The sequence below is a fragment of the Hemicordylus capensis genome, chromosome 2 (assembly GCF_027244095.1).
Source record: "Hemicordylus capensis ecotype Gifberg chromosome 2, rHemCap1.1.pri, whole genome shotgun sequence".
Taxonomy (NCBI): Eukaryota; Metazoa; Chordata; class Lepidosauria; order Squamata; family Cordylidae; genus Hemicordylus; species Hemicordylus capensis.
In genome coordinates this window covers 289,725,208-289,748,090 of record NC_069658.1, presented here as the reverse complement: position 1 = coordinate 289,748,090, position 22,883 = coordinate 289,725,208, and the positions used below count along the sequence as shown (strand labels likewise).

Sequence of the window (22,883 nt, the reverse complement as noted above, 5' to 3'; positions counted from 1 at the left end):
TCCTCAGAGGGGCCTTTGCTCCATCTGCCGATGTGGAGAAAGACCAAATTATTGTGCATGGACAGGGCCTTCTCTATTGTTGCCCACCCCACCCGCTCTGGAATGCTCTCCCAATGCATGTCCGCTCTTTGACATCTGTCACTGCCTTTAAAAAAATAACTTAAGACGTTTTTATTTGTTCGGGCCTTTATCCCTCCCTCAGGGGTTGCCAGGTCTCTCAGGTCTCCGGCTTCTATTGTCTTTTTAATGGGTTTTTTTCTTTAAGGGGGGGTATTTGTGGTTTTTACAGTTTAACTCATTTTAATGTTTTAAATGATTTTTATGGAATTTTATTGTATTTTAACTTTTTAAAATTGCCTTGGGATGCTTTATGAAAGGCAGTATAAAACTGAACCAAAAATAACTAAATAAATCAAACTAATATTCACATATATGTTTATATTTACACATATAATTATGTGTATAAATAAATAAATGTTGAATTTGCTAGTGCACTGTTCACTGTTTCCAAGAGGCTTGACAACACTTACTGTATTTACCTGAATCCAAGACTAGGTTACCCCCCCACCAAATTATTTAATATTAGAAATTAGGAGCTTGTCTTAAATTCAAAGTCTTGTTCCTATTGACTAAATGTAGGTATATTATTTAACCTCTACCTTTTAAGGGGGTCTTCTTGAATTCAAAATAGTCTTCAATTCAGGTAAATATGGTATATTTTGCAGTAGATTCTGGGCAAAGTTTGCTCTAGCCCATATAGTAAAGGCACTTACTCTGTCCTTATTCCCCTTTATCCCTCCTCTCTCTTACAATGCTTAGCATAATTGCCATCAACCCACTTGACTTACTTTTCCCATGCCCATCACTAAAAGCCATGAAGTTGATTTTCATGTCTGAACTGATGATTCAGTTTCTCAAGTATCTGTCAAGCCAAGAACCACTCTACTTTAAACCTTTCCTTCAACCATGACAGATTCACCTCTTTTATACCACCTCTCTGTTTAGTAATGGTCATATACCTCTTCATGGGAGGACAAAGTCCCTTTCTCTCCCTTCATCATTGTCTTGTTATTTTTACATTGCGAGACCAACGTGCTGAAACTTTCACTGCTGCATCCCATACCATGCCCAGAAAAGAGAGTCCCCCCACCCCGGGGGTCAGTTAGAAGCCACAAGTTGCATGTTATAAAGCACCCTTTATTACATATACTCGTAAATTAGCATTAGGCATGTCTTAACTGAAGCCAGAAGTCTGTCCTTTCCAAACCCATGGAAGTATTAAATAGCAGATGTATGCTTTGCTGATAGATGTCTTAATTCCCCAGCATACTGCATAACTGAAGCTTAAATGGTATACAGTCAGCACCCTGCTAACTCTTACATAGCAAATTTTCTAAACTCTTAAAGCATATTAATATTACTGGAGCTGCTAAGCAGAAAAGCCTCAGATATAAAGGGCTAGTGGGTTGTACATGGCTTTACCTCCATATCACGTTTTGCTCATATTTGTGCATATCATGTTTTGCACATTTGTCATACATATTGGAAACATATTCATCGCAGTTTGCTCTTAACTAGATTTACCTTGAAGTCATAACTATTTATACTGTTAATCAAATAAATGGAAAACGTGGACATTTGCATCAGATGGTTTGGCATTTGCTTAGTTTTGATAATGAGAGATTCCCCACTGCATAGGCTGTTTGTTGCAAGCTCATGTTGTAAGAGCAGGGCCAACCTTTTATGGAGAACTAGTATTTTTAAGCCCGTTAAAATAACGGGCGCTAGTACCTTTTTGTTGTTGTTGTTTCCTTTATTCCTTTTCCCTCTCTCTTTCGCCCTCCTTTCCTTTTTTATTTTTCTTTCTTTCTCTCTCTCTTTCACTCCTTCCTTTTCTCTCCTTCTTCCTCTGTTTCCTTTCCTTCCTTTCTTCTCTCTCCCTCTCTCTCCTTTCCTTCCTGTCTTCCACCTCTTCTCACTCCCATCTCTCTGTTTTCTTTCTCTTTTCCTCTTTTCTTTAACGGGCTCACTCTTTGGGGCTGGCTGCTCCTCCCTACCCTCTGTCTTTTTTTTGTCCTTCTCCCTCATTCCTTTCTCCTTTTTCTTCCTTCTTTCCTTACTTCTCTCTTTCCTACTTTCCCTCCCTCCCTCCTTGTTTCTTTTGTCCTTTTCCTTCCCTTCTCTCTCTTTTCTCTCCTTTCTTCTTTCCTTCTTTCTATTGTCCTGTCTCTCTCTCTCTCTCTCTCTCTGTCTTTGCCTTCCTCCCTCAGTCCCTTGAACGTAATGCTGAGGAGGTTTTTTCTCCGCTTCCCTCCAACTTACTTTTTGGCAGACCATGCAGACCTGCCCATCAGACCATGCACTTTTTGTACTTAAGTCTGCTAAATAACTACTTTAGTTTTTTAGAAATGCAGGACAGATTTTTTTTTTTTTTTAAAAAATCAACGCAACATAGCAAAAATAAACATGGGATTGGGGCAGCGCGACTTCTCTCCACAAAAGCCTCAGCTGAGAGGTGAGGGGATAGAGTTCTTTTGGACACTCCCTCCTCCCGTCAGACTGAATTTGCTGCTGCTGGTTTGATCTGGGACATTCTCCTCAGTCTTATGGTATGGATTTGGGGGGGGGGGTTTGCTGTTTGTCAGCAACGTTTGTCAGCCGTGTTTTTTTAAGTTGAGGACTGCTTGCATATGGATAGAGAGGTGAGGGATCAAAAGGTTATGGAACAGAAAGGGCAGCAGCTGTAGGTTTGTGACACTTGCATGCAGCATTCAAATGTATACATTTGATAAGGGCAGTGGCCTTATTATCTGTAACATCTTGGGGGGAGCTGTGCAGGTTGCTGCGAGAGAAACAGGAAAGAGCCTTCCAGCATCACCTTTCTCGGCAGAACCTGAGGACACGTGCAGCAGCCACTTTGCTGCGCTGAAGTGAAGCAGGTCTCGGTCCCCGACTCGGTGGGCAAAGGGTCACTTTCTCCTTTCCTTTCTTTCTTCCACCTCTTCTCACTCCCATTTTTCTGTTTTCTTGGTCTTTTCCTCTTTTCTTTTCTTTCTTTAATGGGCTCGCTCTTTGGGGCTGGCTGCTCCTCCCTCCCCCCCTTTTTTTTTGCAGAAGTGGAAGCGGAGGAGGAGGAAGAGAGGTCGCTAGGTCTCCCTCCCTCCTCCCCAGAGCGCAAGCCCATAGCTCACCCTCCCGCCATCCTGGAGTCTCTTGGCTGGCTAAGGGGCACACACAGGATTTCTGCTGCTGCAAACTCACCCCTCGCCCCATGTGGCTTCTCTGGCTTTCCTTCCCTGGGACCGACCACGAAGCAGAATTAATGGGTGGCTGCTGCTGTTGGAGTATTTGTCTGCGGCGCGCATGCGCAAATGACGGAGCTAGTTTTCCCGCCCTTGGCCATTTTTTGGGGGGTGGTGGTTTCCTGGTCCGGAATCGGGCGGCTGGGGGGGGGGCATCGGCCGTGGCCACTGCTGTTGCCGTTTCATCCTGCAATGTGGCTGTGAGTGCCTTTTTGTGTTGGCCCTCGGGCAGCGAAAGAAATAGGTGTTTGCTTTATGTGGCTACTCTAAATTCAGTTTGTGTTCTTAATTCAGCTGTGTTTTGGCATTTTTTGTTCCTTTGACTTTTGTTTTGCCATTCGACTCAATGGAGAATGCTCACATGGGCGCTCCACCCGAAGGCTCCCTTTCCGAGGGACCCGCTTCTGATCGGAGGGCCCTACAGCCCTTCCATGTGTCGGCTCCTCTGGAGGAGGACGACACCCTGAGCACTCCTCTAGGTGAATGCTGTGCCCAGGAATGTGCTGCCGCTGCTGCCGCATCTGGCCTCCCCGTTCCCCGCTTCTCCTCCACCCGACCCAGGAGCCAACATGGCCGCCCATGCCCCTGCGGCCGTATCTTTCTCGGCCGTTCTGAGCATGCGCTCTGTGCATGCTCAGAACGGCCGAGAAAGACACGTACAGGGACAAGGGCGGACACTTTAGCTCTTTATTATAGAGGATGGCAGGCCTTTATTCACATACCTTGATGAAAGGAAATGGAATCTGATTAACAAAAGCATTCAGTGGGAATATTTTAAATACCGTCTTCCCTCACCAATCCTAAGGGTTCCGTTCCTGGAAGCCCTCACAGTTGGTGAATTCATGATTGACAAAGCATTAAAATGAATGGGAAACAGGGGGTTAGGGGGATCGTGATTGGGAAAGTACCTAAAAATAAAGGAAATATAGAAAAAAAACCCGACTCCCAAAAACAATCACCCCAAACCCCTGGAAATTCCCCCTCAAACTGCCCAAGTTTTTTTAAAAAGACGCCGAACCGCAGATACTCGAGTCACAGTTGGCAAGGGTGGTGACTATTTCCCAGTTGCGAATACTCAAATCCGTGATTGAGAAACATGATTGATAAGCGACGACTATTTACTAGTGTGTGTTTCTTGATGAATGACTTTTATTGGTTCATTTTTATTAGTATGGTATACTATGCCTGCATGCTCCTGCACCAATAGTGGTTGGTCCAATATACTCATATGAGTTATCACTTTATACACTATACTTTTGTATACTTTATATACATTTCAGGGCAGCAGTAAACTGGATGACCCCAGTGGTTCCTTCCTGCTCTAAGTGATGAGACTAAGATCATATGCCTGGTCAGGTGCCTGAAAACCAACTCCTGGAATTAATAATATTATTATTATTTCTTGTTTACACAGTCAGACAGGTGTTATTGACTGGTTTGTTTTATCCAGACATCGAGTCCTTCCCAAGGACCTGGGATGGCTGAATTTTATCATCAATACTGTTGGTTATTATAGATATTGTCGCAAAATATAGGCTGTTCCCAGTAAAGCTGCTTTTTGTAATTGGCTGATGGTGATTTCTGTGGCCCTTATGGTGTTGTTGTTGTTGTTGTTAATAATAATAATGGATAATAAAATGTTTAGAAACAACTGGAGTCAGCAAAAACATTCAGATATTTATTTTAAAAAGCAATGAGCATGTGGAGTACACAGTTAACAATCAATGGCGAGACACTTGGACAGGTTAGCATTAGAAGAGGCATTTTCCAAGAGGACTCACTATCCCCTCTGTTGTTTGTAATTGCCATGACCCCACTTTCACAAATACTAAACAAAACAGGCCTCGGATACCAAACATCTAAAACATCATGTAAAATCAACCATCTGCTGTACATGGACGATCTGAAGTGGTATGGAAAGTTCCAGTCAGAAATTGAATCACTGCTAAGCTAAACACTGTCCATATATTCAGTAGCAATATAGCAATGGAGTTTGGACTAGACAAGTGTGCTGCATTAATAATGAACAGAGAAAAAATAAGAAAAACAGAAGGAATAGAACTGCCCAATGGAAGCAAGATCAAGAACCTGGAAGAGAAAGAACATTACAAATACTTGGGCATTCTCCAGGCTGATAACATCGCACAAGCTGAAGTTAAAAGAAAAATTGGAAGTGAATACATCAGGAGAGTTAGAAAAATCCTCAAGTCCAAACTCAATGGCGGGAACACCATACAAGCCATAAACACCTGGGCTATATCTGTTATCAGATACACTGCAGGAATAACAGACTGGACCCAGGCAGAGCTAGAGACGCTAGATCGTAAGACCAGCAAAATAATGACCATCAATCATGCTCTGCACCCCTGCAGTGATGTAGATAGGCTATACCTCCCTCGCAGCTCAGGTGGAAGAGGAATGCTGCAAGTCCATCAAACAGTAGAGGAGGAGAAAAGAGGCCTTGAAGAATATATCAAGGACAGTGAAGAAGATGCACTTCAAATGGTCAATAATGGGAAACTATTCAACACCAATGAAAAAAAGCAGGCCTACAAGAAAGAACAAGTCAAGAACCGAGCAGAAAAATGGAAAAATAAGCCACTGCATGGTCACTATTTGCACAATATAAGTGGAAAATCAGACATCACCAAGACCTGGCAATGGCTTAAGAATGGCAACTTGAAGAAAGAAACAGAGGGTTTAATACTGGCTGTGCAAGAACAGGCACTAAGAACAAATGCAATAAGAGCTAAAGTCAAAACATCCACAACAAACAGCAAGTGCCACCTTTGTAAAGAAGCAGATGAAACAGTGGACCACCTAATCAGCTGTTGTAAAAAGATCGCACAGACTGACTACAAACAAAGGCATGACAAAGTAGCAGGGATGATACACTGGAACATCTGCAAAAAATACAAGCTACCTGTAGCCAAAAATTGGTGGGACCATCAAATTGAAAAAGTAGTAGAAAATGAAGATGTAAAAATATTATAGGACTTCCGACTACTAACAGACAAACATCTGCCACACAATACACCAGATATAACTGTAGTTGAGAAGAAAGAAAAACCAAGTGAAAATAATCTACACAGCAATACCAAGGGATAGCAGAATAGAAGAAAAAGAAATAGAAAAAAATCACCAAATACAAAGATCTACAAATTGAAATTGAAAGGCTGTGGCAGAAAAAGACCAAAATAATCCCAGTGGTAATTGGCGCCCTGGGTGCAGTTCCAAAAGACCTTGAAGAGCACCTCAACACCATAGGGGCCACAGAAATCACCATCAGCCAATTACAAAAAGCAGCTTTACTGGGAACAGCCTGTATTCTGCGACAATATCTATAACAACTGACAGTAAAATTCTGGCATCCCAGGTCCTTGGGAAGGAATCGATGTCCAGATAAAAACAAACCAGTCAATAACACCTGTCTGACTGTGTAAACAAGAGATAATTCGATTTCTATACCGCCCTTCCAAATATGGCTCAGGGTGGTTTACACAGAGAAATAATAAATAAATAAATAAGATGGCTCCCTGTCCCCAAAGGGCTCACATTCCAAACTTACGCTAGAATAACCTGAATAGAATATGCATTCTGAGGATCTCCCCCAGAAAACATATATTTCTGCAGGGCCAGTTAAGGAGGTGTCCAGCAATCCCTCAAGAGATTAGATTGGATCAGTTTCAGTTTGTGATTCCTGAGGATGTGGACAGGCTGCTTGGAGCAGTATGGCCTACCACCTGTTCTTTGGATCCTTGCCCAACATAGCAGATCTCATCTTACAGGGGGTTTGTTGGAGCTGGCCTAGTTGATATCATTAATACCACACTGAGGGAGGGCAGGATACCACCTTGTTTGAAGGAGGCGGTGGTTAGACTCCTTCTTAAGAAGTCCACTCTGGATCCTCTAGTGATGGATAATTATAGGCCGGTCTCCAACCTCCCATGGTTGGAGAAGATGATTGAAAGGGTGGTGGCTGACCAGCTCCAAGCAGTCTTGGAGAAAACTGATGATCTAGACCCATTTCAAACTGGCTTTAGGGTGGGCTATGGTGTTAAGACCGTCTTGGTTGGCCTGAAAGATGACCTTTGCTAGGGCATTGACAGAGGGAGTGTTACTCTGCTGGGTGTTTTTGATCTTTCAGTGCCTTTCAATACCATCAACCATGGTATCCTTCCGGATCGCCTGAGGGATCCGGGGATGGGAGACACTGTTTTACAGTAATTCTGCTCCTATGTCTCAGGTAGATTTCAGATGGTGGCAATTGCTCTTGAAGAGTCCCTCCATTCTGTCACCAATGCTTTCTAACATCTACATGAAACCGCTGAATGAGGTCATGAGGGGATTTGGTGCTGTGTGTTATCAATATGCTCATGACACCCAAATCTATTTCTGCTTGTCAGCAATATCAAGAAATGGCATTAGTCCCTTAAATGCCTGCCAAAGGCAGTAATGGGCTGGATGAAGGAGAATAAACTGAAGCTGATTCCAAGCAAGATGGAGATGTTCATTGTTGGGAGACATAACCTGCAAGATGGTATAGGATATGTTTCTGGGCAAGTTACGAAGTGCTGGTTATTACCTTTAAAGCCCTGAATGGCTTAGGTCCGGGTTACCTGAGAGATAGCACCTTTCTATACAAGATACCCACTGCTCACTGAGATCATCAGGACGGGTCCATCTTCAGGTGCCACTGGTTCATCTGGTGGTGACCTGGGATCAGGCCTTCTCAGTTGTCACCCCTAGGTTGTGGAATGCATTCCCCATGGATTATTATTGTCCTTGGAGGTCCTTCAGGAGAGCCTTAAAGACCCATCTTTTTAGCCTGGCTTTTAATGATATCTAGTTTTAATTTTAATTTGCTTTTAATTGTTTTATTTTAGTTGTTATGTGTTGTTTATTTTAATGTAAACTGCCCCAAGCTATTTTAGGAAGGGCAGCAAATAAATAGGCACCTATAGGCTCTGTGCACAGAAGCACAAAACTATGATCCAATTTCCCTATAGATGCTTTTAGAAGGTCTGAAAATGGCAAACAACATTGGCGGCTTACCAACAACAACAACAACAACAACAAAAACCTTTTGCAAAGTTAGTGGGCATCACTTGGTCATGCTTAGCATGATAAAAATACAGTATTGAAACCTGTTTTACCAATAAATATTTGTCATTCTTCTACTTTTCTACAAGATATGCTAGCCTTCACTGTTGCAGCCAAAACTAACAAGAACACAGTTAAGGTACACATCTCAGCTTTGAAACCATTGGATGCTGGTCTCCTAACATGAACCTTAAAAAGTAACTGAAAAACTCTACTTTCTTCTGCAATCATTCTGGAGAGTCAAGAAATGTTTTGTTGTTAGGAATCGTTAGGCTGTGAATGATTCCTAACATCAAAACATTTCTTGACTTTCTGGAATGATTGCAGAAGGCAGTAGAGTTTTCCAGTTATTTTTAAGGTTCATGATAAGAAGCCGTGCACTCTCTAACAGGCAACTTCAGCCTTACAATTTGGCTTTTTGAAAGGGTCATGGGAATAGAACATAGTTAAGAGACTATAATACAAATCCTAATATGATTTAAACCCACAGTTGGTTGTCTTATTGATGCTCCCCAAAAGGCCAGTTCTTAGAATGGATGCCTGACATTTGAACAAGAAACTTGATTAAGTAGATTTTCCCAAAGGGACAGAACTGCTTAAGTTCTGCATTATGAATTCTCCTCCTCTGAAAGCAATAAAATGTTGGGTAATCTGTGACATTTTATTTCCAAACAGGTCTTTTATCAGATGAGCTTCCTCGATCTTCCCATAGCTGAAATCCTGATAGTCTTCAATTGAAAGCAGTCCATCAATCACAAAGGAGAAGTGTGGGAGAAGTATGAAAGAAAATGTGCAAGTTACAGTCCTGCTTTTGTAGTGGAGATTAAACAGAGTTCAAATCCTTGTTCAACCATTAAACTCACTGGGTGACTCTGGGCCAGTCACGTAGCCTAACCCACCTCACAGGGTTGCTTTGAGGATAAACATAACCATGTATACTGCTCTGTGCTCCCTGGAGGAAGATCAGGATAGAAATGAAAAAAAGATAAACATAGACTAATCTGGCCAGTACACAAGTTATGGGGTGGGAAAAGGTAAGGGATATCTTAATATAATCCTCAAACCCCACGCTCTGAACCACCACCCCGTTTTTGCCAAATCATGTCCCTGCTAGCCCTCTAAAAACAGTAGCAAAGGGAGCCAGCCCAAAAGGTCCTTTGGTCCTCTTGTAATTCAAGCATGAGCTATGTGGGAGATGTGGGGGCAACAATTTCACCACAACTTTTATCTGAATCACTGTGTTCGTACACTTAACACACAAAGCACACCTACACAAGTCTAACGGACTTGTAATCCAGGCAACACTGTCAATACAGGGAAGAGCAAACATCCTACTTCCTTCCTGAACAAGTGAGTTGTAGGCTGGTGCAAGAAACAAGGACGTTTTACAGGCTCCTGCAATTCAGGAACCCTCCAAAATATATTTTTATTTGGAGAGAAAGAGAGGGAAATTATCAAAAACCATAGCAACAAGTCAGTCCATCTACCCACACCACCCACCACCTACCAGCTTCATTTGCTGACGCATTTAACCACCCCCCCACCCCCCCAAAAAAACCCAGAAAAACTCAAGCTGTCTCTACCAGCTTGGGAAGGTGAGCAAGCCTTGAGAGCTCATTAAACTCCCTCCTCAGCTTCTCTTGTATGCCTGCAGCTAGTGAGCAAGTAGGATATAAATAGATGTTATATAACATCTTTGTTGATTCCTGTGCTTACCAAAAAAAATGTAGCATGACCTTGTTTTGAATAGCCTGCCTCTGCCTGCTTGTCAAGGACTTTCATCCTGTTAGGGATCATCTGAAAAGTCTAAATAAGTAGTATATAGACTTGACAAATAAAATGGAAAGATTTGTGGTCTGTGGTACTTGGCTGCAAACACACAATCCTTTCTGCCTTATTTAGATTAGAAACAGGTCAAGTTCTAAAGACACAGAATACAACATCATCTTCCTCATGGATGAGCACCACAGAGACCATATCAAGCCTTTAGAACAGCATTTGTAAAGTGTAGTACTACAAATAGTTTTTTCTCTCAAGTACAGATGTCATTTTAGGGAAATGATGGTATTGTTCTCTAGAATGAAATAGTTTAAGAAATAGTTTGCATAAAGCTGCATCCCTAGCGAAATCAGTGACCTAAGAAAAGAGGTCAGTGTCTTTAGAAAAAGCAACAAGAGATATTATTAAAATATAATTACTGAAGTTCAGTGATGTAGCTCCACATATCCAAACTGGTGCCCAACTCATTCTCTCTGGAGTACTAGTTTAAATTTGATGTGAATGATCACACATGAAATCCAAAACAGATTGTGAGGAGTTCCAAAAGAATCTCTCCAAATTGGGTGAGTGGGCAACAAAACGGCAAATGTGGTTAAATGTAAGCAAGTGTAAAGTGATGCATATTGAGGTAAAATAACCCAACTTCACATATATGCTGATGGGATATGAGCTTGCGGTGACTGACCAGGAAAGAGATTTTGGGATTGTGATGGAAAGCTCATTGAAAGTGTTGACTCAGTGCACGGCAGCTGTGAAAAAGGCAAATTCCACACTAGGGATCATTAGGAAACGGATTGAAAATAAAAATGTGAATATTTTAATACCAATCTATGGCGAAGCCACATTTGGAGTACTTTGTGCAATTCTGGTCACCTTATCTTAAGGAGGACATTGTAGAACTGGAAAAGGTGCAGAAGAGAGCAACCAAGATGATCAGGGGCCTGGAGCACCTTCCTTATGAGAAAAGGTTACAGTATATGGGGCTTTTTAGTTTGGATATGAAGTGATGATGGGGAGACATGATAGAGGTGTATAAAATAATACTTAGAGTAGAGAGAGAGTGGACAAAGATTTTTCTCCTTCTCTCTCATCACCAGAACCAAGGGTCAACCCATAAAACTGAAGGCCAGGAATTTTAGGACCAAGAAAAGGAAGGACTTTTACACACAGCACATAATTAATCTAAGGAATTCTCTGCCATGGGATATGGTGATAATCACTAGGCTTGGATGGTTTTAAAAGGGGCTTAGACATGGAAAACAGGTCTATCAATGGCTACTAGTCTGGCCACCTCCAGCCTAAGAGACAATGCCTCTAAATATCAGTTGCAGGGAAGCAACAGAAGGAAAGAGGGCGTGCCCTCACCTCTAGCTTGTGGGCTTCCCAGAGACATCTGGTGGGCCACTATGTGAAACAGGATCCTGGACCAGATGGGCCTTGGGCTTGATCCAGGTGGTTTGTTCTTATATCATTTGCAGTCCTCTCTTGAGAAATTTAGTGGCATGGAATGGCAAGAGGAATGTAGTAGGTCATATTCAAGACCAACTCAAATTGATTATGACAAATGAGAACACTTTTTATATAAAAATTCTAGTAAGCAATGATAGTTCCCAGGTGCTGGTCAGACAGGAAATTCAGAAGCCTGCATGACTACTTTGCATGTGCACTACATATAATCTCTAAGTATTTTAGTTGTGTCTTATAACTTTACCATGTTTCATATTTTAGCATTCTAATGTTGTCCTACGTAAGGGGGACCATGTGATGAGTACAATATGAGATAATAGCCTTCATGTGTAAAAGAATTGATATACTATACACCAGAATGGCCTCAAACAGTAGTTTCATTGGAGGCAACACACACATTCAGCTGCAAGTCATCAATGAGATATCAACTAGTATACCTGTCCATGTGGATTAGCATTTAGGCTTCATATGGGAGCAAGAAAAGATCCACAGAACTGATACAAAGTTGGGGTCTTTATGTAGCTTTATGTAAACCTAACATGTCCCCCTTAAATGTTCTATTTTTATTGTGCTTCTGGTTTTGCTTCTAAACAAGAAGGTTGTGCACAGTTCAGTATTTTTACACATTCTCATTTTGAGAGTGAAACCTAGCTACAGATATCTTGCATTGCTTTTGAGTTAGAGAACACTGGGTGAGTGTGTTTTCTCTTTTAAATTTTCCTCCGTAAAGGTTGCTTTTGCTTTATTTTTATCTCACTTCATTAAAGTAATCATTAAAATAAAAGGGTTTAAAAATTAGTGGCTAAATGTAACACCACAATCCAGTTTTAGAGAAGATCTCTTATTAAATGAACTGACTGAAATTTCCATGAAGCACTTGTGTAAGGCAGTTTACTCATCGTTAGTTTTCACAGACTAGGAAACCTGAAACTCTAGGGAGGTGAAACAGTTTATTAAAAGATGCATATATTTCCCCCTCCCCTTAAAAGAGAATCTGAATTTTAATCAGAGTTGCCAGAGCTGGGCTTAAAGAGGACCTTTGACAGCTTGTAAAAGTCTGCCTCAAAGGAGAGGCCTTACAAGTGCTTGTATTTTTCTGTGGCTCAGATTAACGTCCAAGGAAGGCAGAAAAATCCTTGCCTTCCTTGGCTGTCAACGGTTTTGTGTGGCCAGGAGAGATCTCTCTCCTAGCAGAGTAAAACCCTTGTCAGTCAAGAATCATTCTGGGAGGGGGGGGAGGGGTATTTCAAGTCCCCACAATCTGTCTGACAAAGCCTATTAGCTTCCTTTTGTAGCCCCAGTTTGGAGCTTCAGACTGATTTGCAAAAGGCAGTCATATTGCATGGCTCCTGGTGCACTAGCTGGTTGCCTTTTGAGTCCAGGACTTCATGAAGCTATCAAGCAACAAGTCTGGCACAAGACATGGAGTCTAGTTGAGACTCCTGAGCTCTTGAAGATGGCTGCCTTTTGCAAAAGACGAGGAAGTCTTCTTGGCTACATACTCTGACAGAGCAGTCAAGCCATGTGAACCTTGGCTGCAAAAGGCAACCAGTCCATCCATATGAGATTCCCCCCACAGAAGTCTGTTCAGAATGATGAGTGTCTCTGCAACTTTGGGTCACAGCTTTGTACATGAACCTCAGCTGAAAAGGGAACTCAGAGTAGCTTTGCTGAAGGTTTGGCTGCAGAAGACTCAGTGCCCAGTCAGATAGTTCGGTTTTATCCAACCCACTTACAGCTTATTAAAGTCATTAGTAAGCTGTGAGACTGTTTCCAGGCAGTCATGGAGCAAGAGATACTAATTTGTTGCCTTTGGATAGCAGCAGACTGGGTTATGGCAGCAGGAGCTCACTCAGCTAGCCCAGGCACCAATCAGACCAGAAATTTGCCAATTCATCTAAGGTTTATCTGACAGATAAAGGACAAGTGTGGGAAGAGATGTCTATAATAATTTCCATTACTGACATTCATTTGCTAGGTTTTCTTTAGAATGAGGAAGAGGGGCAGCACCGGAGAGAGAATATAGTTCTTTGGTACTCAAAAAGTGGTAATAAGCAGCTGAGAGAGAGAGAGAGAGAGAGAGAGAGAGAGAGAGAGAGAGAGAGAGAGAGAGAGAGAGAGAGGATCCCTCCTATGCAATTTTGGAATTGGGCCTCCATTTTGGCTGAGCAAGACTGCCACATATACATGTGGTATGGAGCTTGTACTTTGAGGGCTGGCTTCTATTTCAGGCAAGCAAGGTAACCATGTGTGCAAGGGTTTATGCTTTAAACCTGGGAAAGGTGGGCACTGCACCCAGTGCTCTTGAATTTCTGATGAGGTTAAACTGTCAGCCAAGCAAGTAAGGGTCCTCAAACAAAGAAGAACCCAATAGATCAACTTGGCCCACCCTAATACAATCAGAGCAACTCATGGCCACTGACTGAATCAGCACACTCAGAGCTCTATTGTCTCTCTGTCCATACCCGGTAATGCTGCTGGTTCTCAACAAGAAGTTATTAATATACTATTCCCCACCTGCTGTAACCTTGGAAATTCCTCACTCAAACACCCCCATGACTAGTCCACACACCTAGAACCTGGGTGCACTTCCAGAAGTGGGATTTTTTGTAGGCACTACCCAATACTTCCCTGAGAATTCCCAACCAAGCATGTGTCTTTGCTCTCGCTGGTACCATCCAGGCATTCAGACACTATTAAAATTGCTTGAATTAAGGTGTCCACCTGACAGCCTTGGATTCCCCCCTCCTCCAGTCGCAGTGAAAGCCTTGCTGCAGCATGGAATCCAGATCTCCGGTCTCAGATCAACCGCACACCAGTGTTCTCTCTAAGGTGTGTGCACATGCGCGCACTCAAGTTTTTTTGATGTCTGTTCAGTTAATTTTAGATCCCGCTCAGGTTGAATCAGGAAGGCCCCATTCAGAATGCCGATGCGCACACACACACTGCCTTGTCGCCCAGAAAAAAACCTCATTCAGCACACAGATGAAAAAAAATTAGAGAGAACACTGCCGTACACTCTTGTCATCTTCAGCAGACCAGGAGTGGTATAGCCTGCTCTTTTTCACTCTCACTCCTCCTCGCTACCCTCTTCATTTCCTCACAAGCAACTTTACTAGGGCACACCCCACCCTCCCACTTCCCTTAGAATAGTCCTCAAATCTGCTCTCCCAACAAATAGCTGGCTATTGTGTTATCCTTTGTTGATGAGACTTTCCCCCAATTTGAAATCCCTTAAGTGGACTCTTTTGTTCCACTTGGTACTCTGCAGTGATGCTGTCCAGATCTGATCTATAGCTAATGGCACTTGCTGGTTTGGTGCTAGTGAACTGAGGCTTGCTCTACTGGTTGGATAACTGCCTGTGTTCCTGCTGGTCAGAGTTGGCTGCAAAAGGAAAGGGTTCCCCTAGCAACTGAATTAATTCTCACACTTTTAGAGAAATTTCCAACCTTGCCCTGCCCCTCAATTAGATATCCCAACTAGAGACGTGAATCTAAGTTCACATCTGCGTAAGAGGTATGGGTTTGAGCAAGCAGGTTAACGTTGTGCCTAGTTTGAATTCAATCCTAGCAAAATGTTTCTGGATGAAAAAGGAAGATGGTTTCACCTTTCTCTGTATTTCACCATATTTGTCAACAGTGCAAAGTAAAACAGGAATATCAGACACATACAGAACTTCTTTGTAGTAAAAGTATTTTCTGTAGGCCCTGGTTTGTCAGTGGATTGCCAACTGCAGTAATTTGCCAAGCGAAAGCCAGAGCCAAGCAGACACTGCAGAAGAAGCATGTTTGAGTCAAGAAAGCCATTTTAAAAAGACTAACAAACTCAAAATCCTGATATCTCTCCAATAGTCTACTTATTCTCAAAAGCAGAATCCAACACCAAAAACCATATAAATGCAATAAAAATAGCCTAGATAAAAGTACACCATGAGGCTCTTTGGAAAGAACAGTTCAGTGGCAGATGCATTGCATAGCCTGGCAGATAAAGTGCATCCATTTCTTTAAATGAAGACAAAATATGTTTTGCTCATCAATTGCACTACATGCATACATAGGTAACTGGGTATTTATTTACAGATGACTGTAGATGCTTCATTACTAATGATTTTGAGAATGCAGCTTCTTGAGACATTTGTAGTGTATGGGGTAGGGGTTAAAGGTAGGGACGTAGAAGTGGAAAACTCAAGTTGAAAATGTTTCTGGTCCTAGTTTTGTGCAAGTAACTATTTCTCAGCCTAGCTTGCCTACCCAGCAGAGTGACTCTGAGGATACGATGAAATGAAGGTAAGAACGTAAGAACAGCTCTGCTGGATCTGGCCAAAGGCCTATCTAGTCCAGCATCCTGCTTCACATAGTGACCCACAAGATGCTTCTAGGAATCCCACAGGCAAGAGCTGAGTCATGCCATATCTCTGTTGTTACTCACAGGAAACTGGTATTTAGAGGCAGCTTGCCTCTGAGACTGGCGGTGGCCTATAGCCCTCAGCCATTGATAGGCCTGGTCTCTGTGAATTTACTGAAATCCCTTTTTAAGCCATCCAGGCTGTTGGCAGTCACCACATCTTGTAGCAGAGAATTCCATAGCTAATTATGCATTGTGTGAAAAAGTACTTCCTTTTGTCGGTCTAAATTCATGGGATAACCCCTAGTACTAGACCAACTGGAAAGACCAATGAAGGCAGCGAGCTTTTATCTCTGAATGATCAGCACAAACTTCATGCTGTTTTCTCAGCATTCCCCAGGTCTGCATGGGAAGATCTGGCTGAGAAACCTGTTGAATCTTCCAGTGACCAACTAGATTTAGATCAGTTTTAGAGTGATACTTCTGAAGTATGAGTCCTTCAGCAGTAGGGATACCTCTCACGACTCCTCCAGAAACCACAACTCCTCCTCAGTACCCCTGCTGAGCAAAGAGACATCTTTCAAAGTGGTTATTCTCTTATATTTAGCAGGGGAAGAGCAACTGGCCCTATCCAACCCCAGCACAGCATCCCTCCAGTGGCTCTTGCTGGTATTTGCCTTATGTTTCTTTTTAGATTGTGAGCCCTTTTGGGACAGGGGACCATCTTCTTGATGTATTATTTATTTTTCTATGTAAACTGCTTTGAGAACTGTGATTGATGAGCGGTATATAAATAGTAGTAAATAATAGTAGTAAAAGAAGTAGTAGAAATAACCAGCTAGCATAAACAGTTTCTCATTATTTTACAAAACAAACACACACAATTCCCAGCTCTTGGAAAGGCAATAAGATCTTTTGTTCTATGTTGAGTACTGAGTTTGATGGATTCTGCCTCTGTACAATGTGATGGACTCACTGACCTTCATGCTTAACATTCTCAACTTACCCACAAGTTTATCAACAGAAGTACACTGACACTTTCCCTACCTGTATAATTGTGTTACCACCTTCCAAAAGGGCTATGGCCAAAAGAATGCTCTCATGAAAAACTCTATCGCTGGTGGCATTCATGATGAGATCTATGACCAGATTGGATGCTCCTTCCTTATCCAGATGACACTGGACTTCTGCCAAACTCATTTCACCACGGCTTGCTGAGCTGGAACCAGAGACGCCACCTACAAGAAGTCAATCAAAGTGAGAAAATGAAGTAGCTCGCACCCTCCATTTGATCATTTTTATCAGGAAATGTAATTGCTCCTTTTTAATGAGAATGAAAAGTTTAATTGTGAACTCATGTCCACTTATACACAGTTTTATTACCTATTAAAGTGCCAGCAAAATGCCTGGCTCTTCATAATACAAGCAGAAGATGCTATCACTAAGAACTATCATGTAAATAAAAGATTACACAGTACCAAAGACTTGTATTTGTCTAGATATTCAATATGTCATATTAGCAAGGGCTCAGGGCCCAGCAGCAAGTCATACAGGTATGTAGGAAGGCTGTCGAGATTTTAGCCGTAAGTTCCGGCTATGACTGGTTTACTAGTGATGGAAACCATATGAGGAAAGGTAACACTTCAGGAAACAACTTCCATATTCATATTCATGGGAACCAAGAAGGTGGTGAAGGCAGACCATTCGTTTGGCAAATTCAGTACTGGAAGCAACAGTGACATGAAAACCAAAGTTACAAAGAAGGAATAAGGATATGGAGACTGGTGTTACAAGGCCATTAGAGGATGGCCCTTGAGAGACCTTGCTCTTTTTTTTTTTTGTATATCCACCAATTTCTAAGCTTCCTTTGAACTTTGTTCAAATTTTTCTCTGTAATCCTGCAGGATTAGATAATTGCTTTTGTTAAAACATGTACCCCTCAACTTTAGAAAAAGTTAACAGGCAACCTCCGGACTAAGTTAATCCTGACCAAGTCACATTAAAGTTAGTCTCAACTAATTTGCCCCATTGATTTTGATAGTGCTTAGTCATGACTAACTAACCTGGATGCTACCCACCATAGTTCATATTTTGCTGAATTCGATTTGATAGTTCTATTATAATAAACAAAAATCTAGAGGAAGTTAAGAATATTCAGGATAATGTTTGAAAATCTAGAGGAAATTAAGAATATTCAGGATAATGTTTGACAGGTGTAATAGAGAGAAAAAGGAAAGAGGAAGGAGCAAATTAATAGATCCATTTCCAACATTTTCAGGAATTAGTTCTCTTCTGTGAATGACAGAGAGGCAATGTAGAAGAGAAAATACCTGCTGAGAAAGCTGCTAAAGCTGTTGAATAACCAATTTTTTTAATGCAGAGACAGAACATTCAACATGGCAGGCTGGAGTCATACAAATTATTAATTAGCACACTGAACATCCTACCTCCTCCCCCGGCTTTGCTAGGGCCTCCAGGAGATAATGGGCCATTGCCAAAGCTAGTAAGGCTCTCTCTTCTTCCTGTGCTCCTGACGTTGCCATAGTAACGGTTGACCAAAACCTGTCTGAGTGCTTCACCCTTAATTCAAAGAAGATATTAAGAAGAAGAAAATCAAGTTCTGATTGTAGCAAATGAGCAAAATTCAATGGAAATAGGTAAGTTATTTTCAGTTTAGTTATACTACAAGGAGACAAGACCCTTTGGGGGCAAATTAATATTAAGATTCTTTTAGAAGTTGCTTGGTACAATCTCCCTCCACAAAAAGGTCATCTTCATAAGTTCAAAGTATTATGAATATAGAGATGAAACAGAACACTGGATACAGAAACCTGACAGAAAAGAGTAGAAATACCTTTGTCCTCTTTAAGCTTTTTAAAAATCTGTGATTTTAAAACATATTTTAAAGTTATTTCCCCCCTTTAATCCCAGACTTGCTAAAAAATGCATTAGTTACAATCTATCTGTAAGTGATCAGGCTGAGCATATTGGACATAACCACTTATACCACAGCAAAGCAAATGTGTTGGGTTTTTTTTTAAGCAAAGGTCTTGCTGTTTTTCTGGTTATTCTTAAGCCCACAACAATTCCAATTTCTTAAGTATATAGGGTGAGTTGAGACAGCTAGTCTCCTTCCAGCATATATGTTCTATGCGCATGGATGGTTTAGATACAAAAAGGCAGATTCACCAATTAGTCATGACAAGAAGGCGACACATTTTTGAGAACAAGGAAGAACAAGACTGAATTAACTCAGATTAGTATCCCAATATAAACTACTCAATTCAAACTATTGAATTAAGTTTAAGTAGTCCATACAAATGGTGAAAAGATTTGGACCATATGATGTTCATCGCATATTACCAGCTTCTGAGTTATATTAAAATAAAGAGAGCAAAATACAGAACAGCAAGTCAACATCAGAAACTTCAACCATAGCTAAGCTCAAAGGCAGACTAACCCTGCAGTAGTGCAACCAACAAAGATGCACATATGCAAGGACGACAAATATTTATATATCGCTTTTCAACAAGAGTACTCAAAGCGGTTTACATCTAAATAAATAAATAGGCTCCCTGTTCCCAAAGGGCTCACAGTCTATAAAATAAACATACAATAGACACCAGCATCAGCCACTGGAGGGATGCCGTGCTGGGGCTGGATGGGGCCAGTTGCTTTCCCCTTGCTCAATAATGAGAATCACCATTTTAAAAGGGTTCCTCTTTGCTCAGTTAGCAGGAAACAAGTAGCAGAAGGTCAAGTAGCTGAGTGGATGCTCAAAGTTGCTCAATCTCTTGGGCAACAAGGGTAGCACTTTGCATAACTCCCTGCAAACATATGGACTGAGAAAGAGGTTTCACAGCAGGAGGTGCACCACAGGTTCCAAAAGCACACATTGTTGCACCAGTGAAACCCTAACCTGGAACCAAAGTTCCCGGCTTAACGGACCTAGTTAGCACAACATGGTTGTACTAGTGCTATGGTAGTCTGGATGTCATACACAGTCTTTGTTGCTGAGATGTCAGCTCATTCTTAGAAATTCTTCTTTATCAACCTCATCACCTGTTAAGAACATCTGGGGAGATTTGGTTGTGGTTGCCACCAGCTTGGTTGGTGGCAACTCAAAACCGGGCCTTCTCTAGAGTTGCCCCGGGACTCTGGAACGCGCTTCCTAACGAAATTAGAGTTTCCCCTTCTCTGAATGTTTTTAAGAAGGACCTAAAAACATACCTGTTTAGTCAGGCTTTGAGTTTATAGTTTTAATGCTTCAGTTTTAGCGTTTTCATTGTATTTTAAATTGTTTAATTATGTTAATATTTTAATCGGTTTTATAGTGTGAACAGCCCAGGGACAGTTTTGTATGGGGCGGGGTGTGTGTGTGTGTGTGTATACACACACGTACTAAATAAATAAAGATGGTAAGGAATCTTCTTGCAAAGGAAAAGCTTCTAAAAAATGCTTAGAGGAAACAAAAGAAGGCTTAGTAGGCTTTGAGGACACGCCTAAAGAAACTCTAAAGATGGTAGCAAGTATCAGTAAGTTGCATATAACCCCTGGGCAAGGTACTCAAGCAGGAGGTGGCTGTACAGAATGACAGCATAAATGTGACCCTATTATTCTATACCGCTTGGTGGCTTTCAGTACCATAAATAATTGCATTCTTCTTGATAAGCTTTCTACCAAACACATTATTTTGATGGTTCTGGTTCTCCTTGGAGCACCAATTCCAGAAGGTGGCACTAGAAGCAGAGCAACATGGCATTTATACTATGGGGTACTGTAGAGCTCCACCTTGTCCCCGTGCCTCTTAACATCCACATGAAGCCACTGGGACAGGCCATCTAAGGATCTGGAATGAAGTGCCACCAAAGATATCCAATTCTACTTTCCTTTTATGTCTGAGCCAGGTAAGACCATGACCATGCTTAATCAGTGTCTAGCGTCAATAATTGGGAGGATTAAGGTCACCATATTGAAGCTTAGTCCTGAAAAGATGTGTGAGCAGGTAGGTTTTCTGCTCAGGGAGATGGTGTTCAGCCTCTTCTGGATGAGGCTGCACTCCCCGTAAGGAATCAGGTTTGCCATCTGAGGGCACTTCTGAATCTAGCTTTGTCTCTAGAGGCCCAAGTGGACTATTTGGCATCAGCCTTTCATCAGCTGAGATTGGTTCATCGGCTATAACCTCTTGTGGACAGAGATAGCCTGGACACAGTCACTGATGATCTGGTAACCTCTATGATTTGCCACTGCTATGCTTTGTCAGTGGCGCTGCCTTTGAAAACTGCTCAGAAACTTTAGCTCAAAATAAACTACTAACTGGGATTAGTCACTGGGAACATCTCTCAGTGGTGATTAAAGAGCTCCCAGTAGGTTTCCAAGCACTGTTAAGAGTGCTGGTGCTTACTTTAAAAACCTACATGGTCTACGAAGTACCTGAAGGGAAGCCTGCTCCCACACCAGCCTGAGATGCACTGAGATCATCTTCTGAGGCTCTCCTTATATGTCCCTCTGAGCAGGCAGCAATTGGAAAGAGGGTCTTCTTGGCAGTGGTACCCTGTTTGTGGAATTTCTTCCCAGCAAGGCTTACCTGGCATTGACATTGTTAACTCACCTGTCAATAATACGTTTATTCTTCTAGATAGGATTGTTTTTTTGGGTGGGGGGGGGCTGCTTTTAATTACCACTTTAATGTTCTGTACTGTGTTTTATTTTATTGTGATTATTATTATTTCTTGGTCAACTGCCATGAAAATATGGTCAAAAGGTAGTATAAACATCCACAACATAAGAAAGAGGCCAATTTACACTTCAGTGTTTTCACTGCCTGGAGAATTCTTGGTACTTTTACCCACTTGTCATGTCCTTTGTACAGAGGGAGCTACTGTCGCTGGCAGTCACCCTCTTGGCACTTTCAGTTATACTCTGGTGAGCTATTATTGAAGAGGAAAGAGAAAAACAGGCCAGCGAACTATCTGAAGCCCCAGGGGGTCAGCAGAAGTCAGTGTATGTTCATTGCTTTGTTATGAGACTGAAGTACAAGCCTCCCCTTAGAGCTCTGCACAGGTTTCCAAAATGCCAGTTGTGGACCATTTCAACATCATACCATGTCACTAAGTTAACTTTTTAATATTTCTTCTTCAAAACAAGATGAAAAATAATGAAAATAAACATTGAACAAGTCAGTTGGATCACGCTTTTAAGTGTCCCCTCACAAGTGATATCCTGGTTGGAATACATTTAGTGAAAGATACCAACCCTGCTTCACTGACTTTACAATGCCTAATGCTTATGTTTTCCCCCTCCACAGTTCTGAACTAGATTCTGATGCCTGTGCACAGCAATAAACCGATACTTCCCTATTTCTAACTTGCAGAAGGAGTACTACTCCCAACTGGATGGTTGAAAGCTACAGGAGATAGGCACCTCTCCATTCAGTTACAGGTAAGAGATAGCTTCTAAGTGAATGCTACATCACTCCTAGCCATCAGAATTCACCCTTGAAAAACTGAGGAGACATTTTGATCTTGTATGTTTAATAATGAGGATACCACTGAAATAGAAGAATTTGAGGGCTATTTATATCGGAAATGTTCTCATGAAGGAAAACAGAAGAATTAAAGACTTACATTAGATCACCCTTCTCAAATGTTACAGAAACTTCTAGAATGTTATAAATTATTTCTAAAATTGAAGAGATTCTCAAACAGCATTAAATAGCCCATTGTAGAACTGTCTCTGTTCCCTATGTCAGCATTATTTTTACATTCACAACTAGACAGTCCTTTTCACATAGCTCTAGTGTCAAAGATGCTAGGTTATAAATCAGCGAGAAATTTCCTGATACAAAGGCAGTTAGACAGAAAACAACAAGAATTTCCAGATATGGA

General features: G+C 41.6%; 1 protein-coding gene across 13 annotated transcripts in view; it reads right to left on the bottom strand.

The window, feature by feature from the left end:
- Positions 1 to 22,883, bottom strand: part of ITPR1 (inositol 1,4,5-trisphosphate receptor type 1) — a 323,955-nt gene that overhangs the window by 69,402 nt on the left and 231,670 nt on the right. For all 13 annotated transcript variants that reach the window (XM_053296706.1, XM_053296710.1, XM_053296713.1 and 10 more), the window contains 2 exons: positions 18,444 to 18,576; positions 17,044 to 17,234 (listed from right to left, as the gene is read on the bottom strand). In XM_053296706.1, coding sequence (XP_053152681.1) covers positions 17,044 to 17,234; positions 18,444 to 18,576 — 324 coding nt within the window. The remainder of the gene's footprint in view (positions 1 to 17,043; positions 17,235 to 18,443; positions 18,577 to 22,883) is intronic.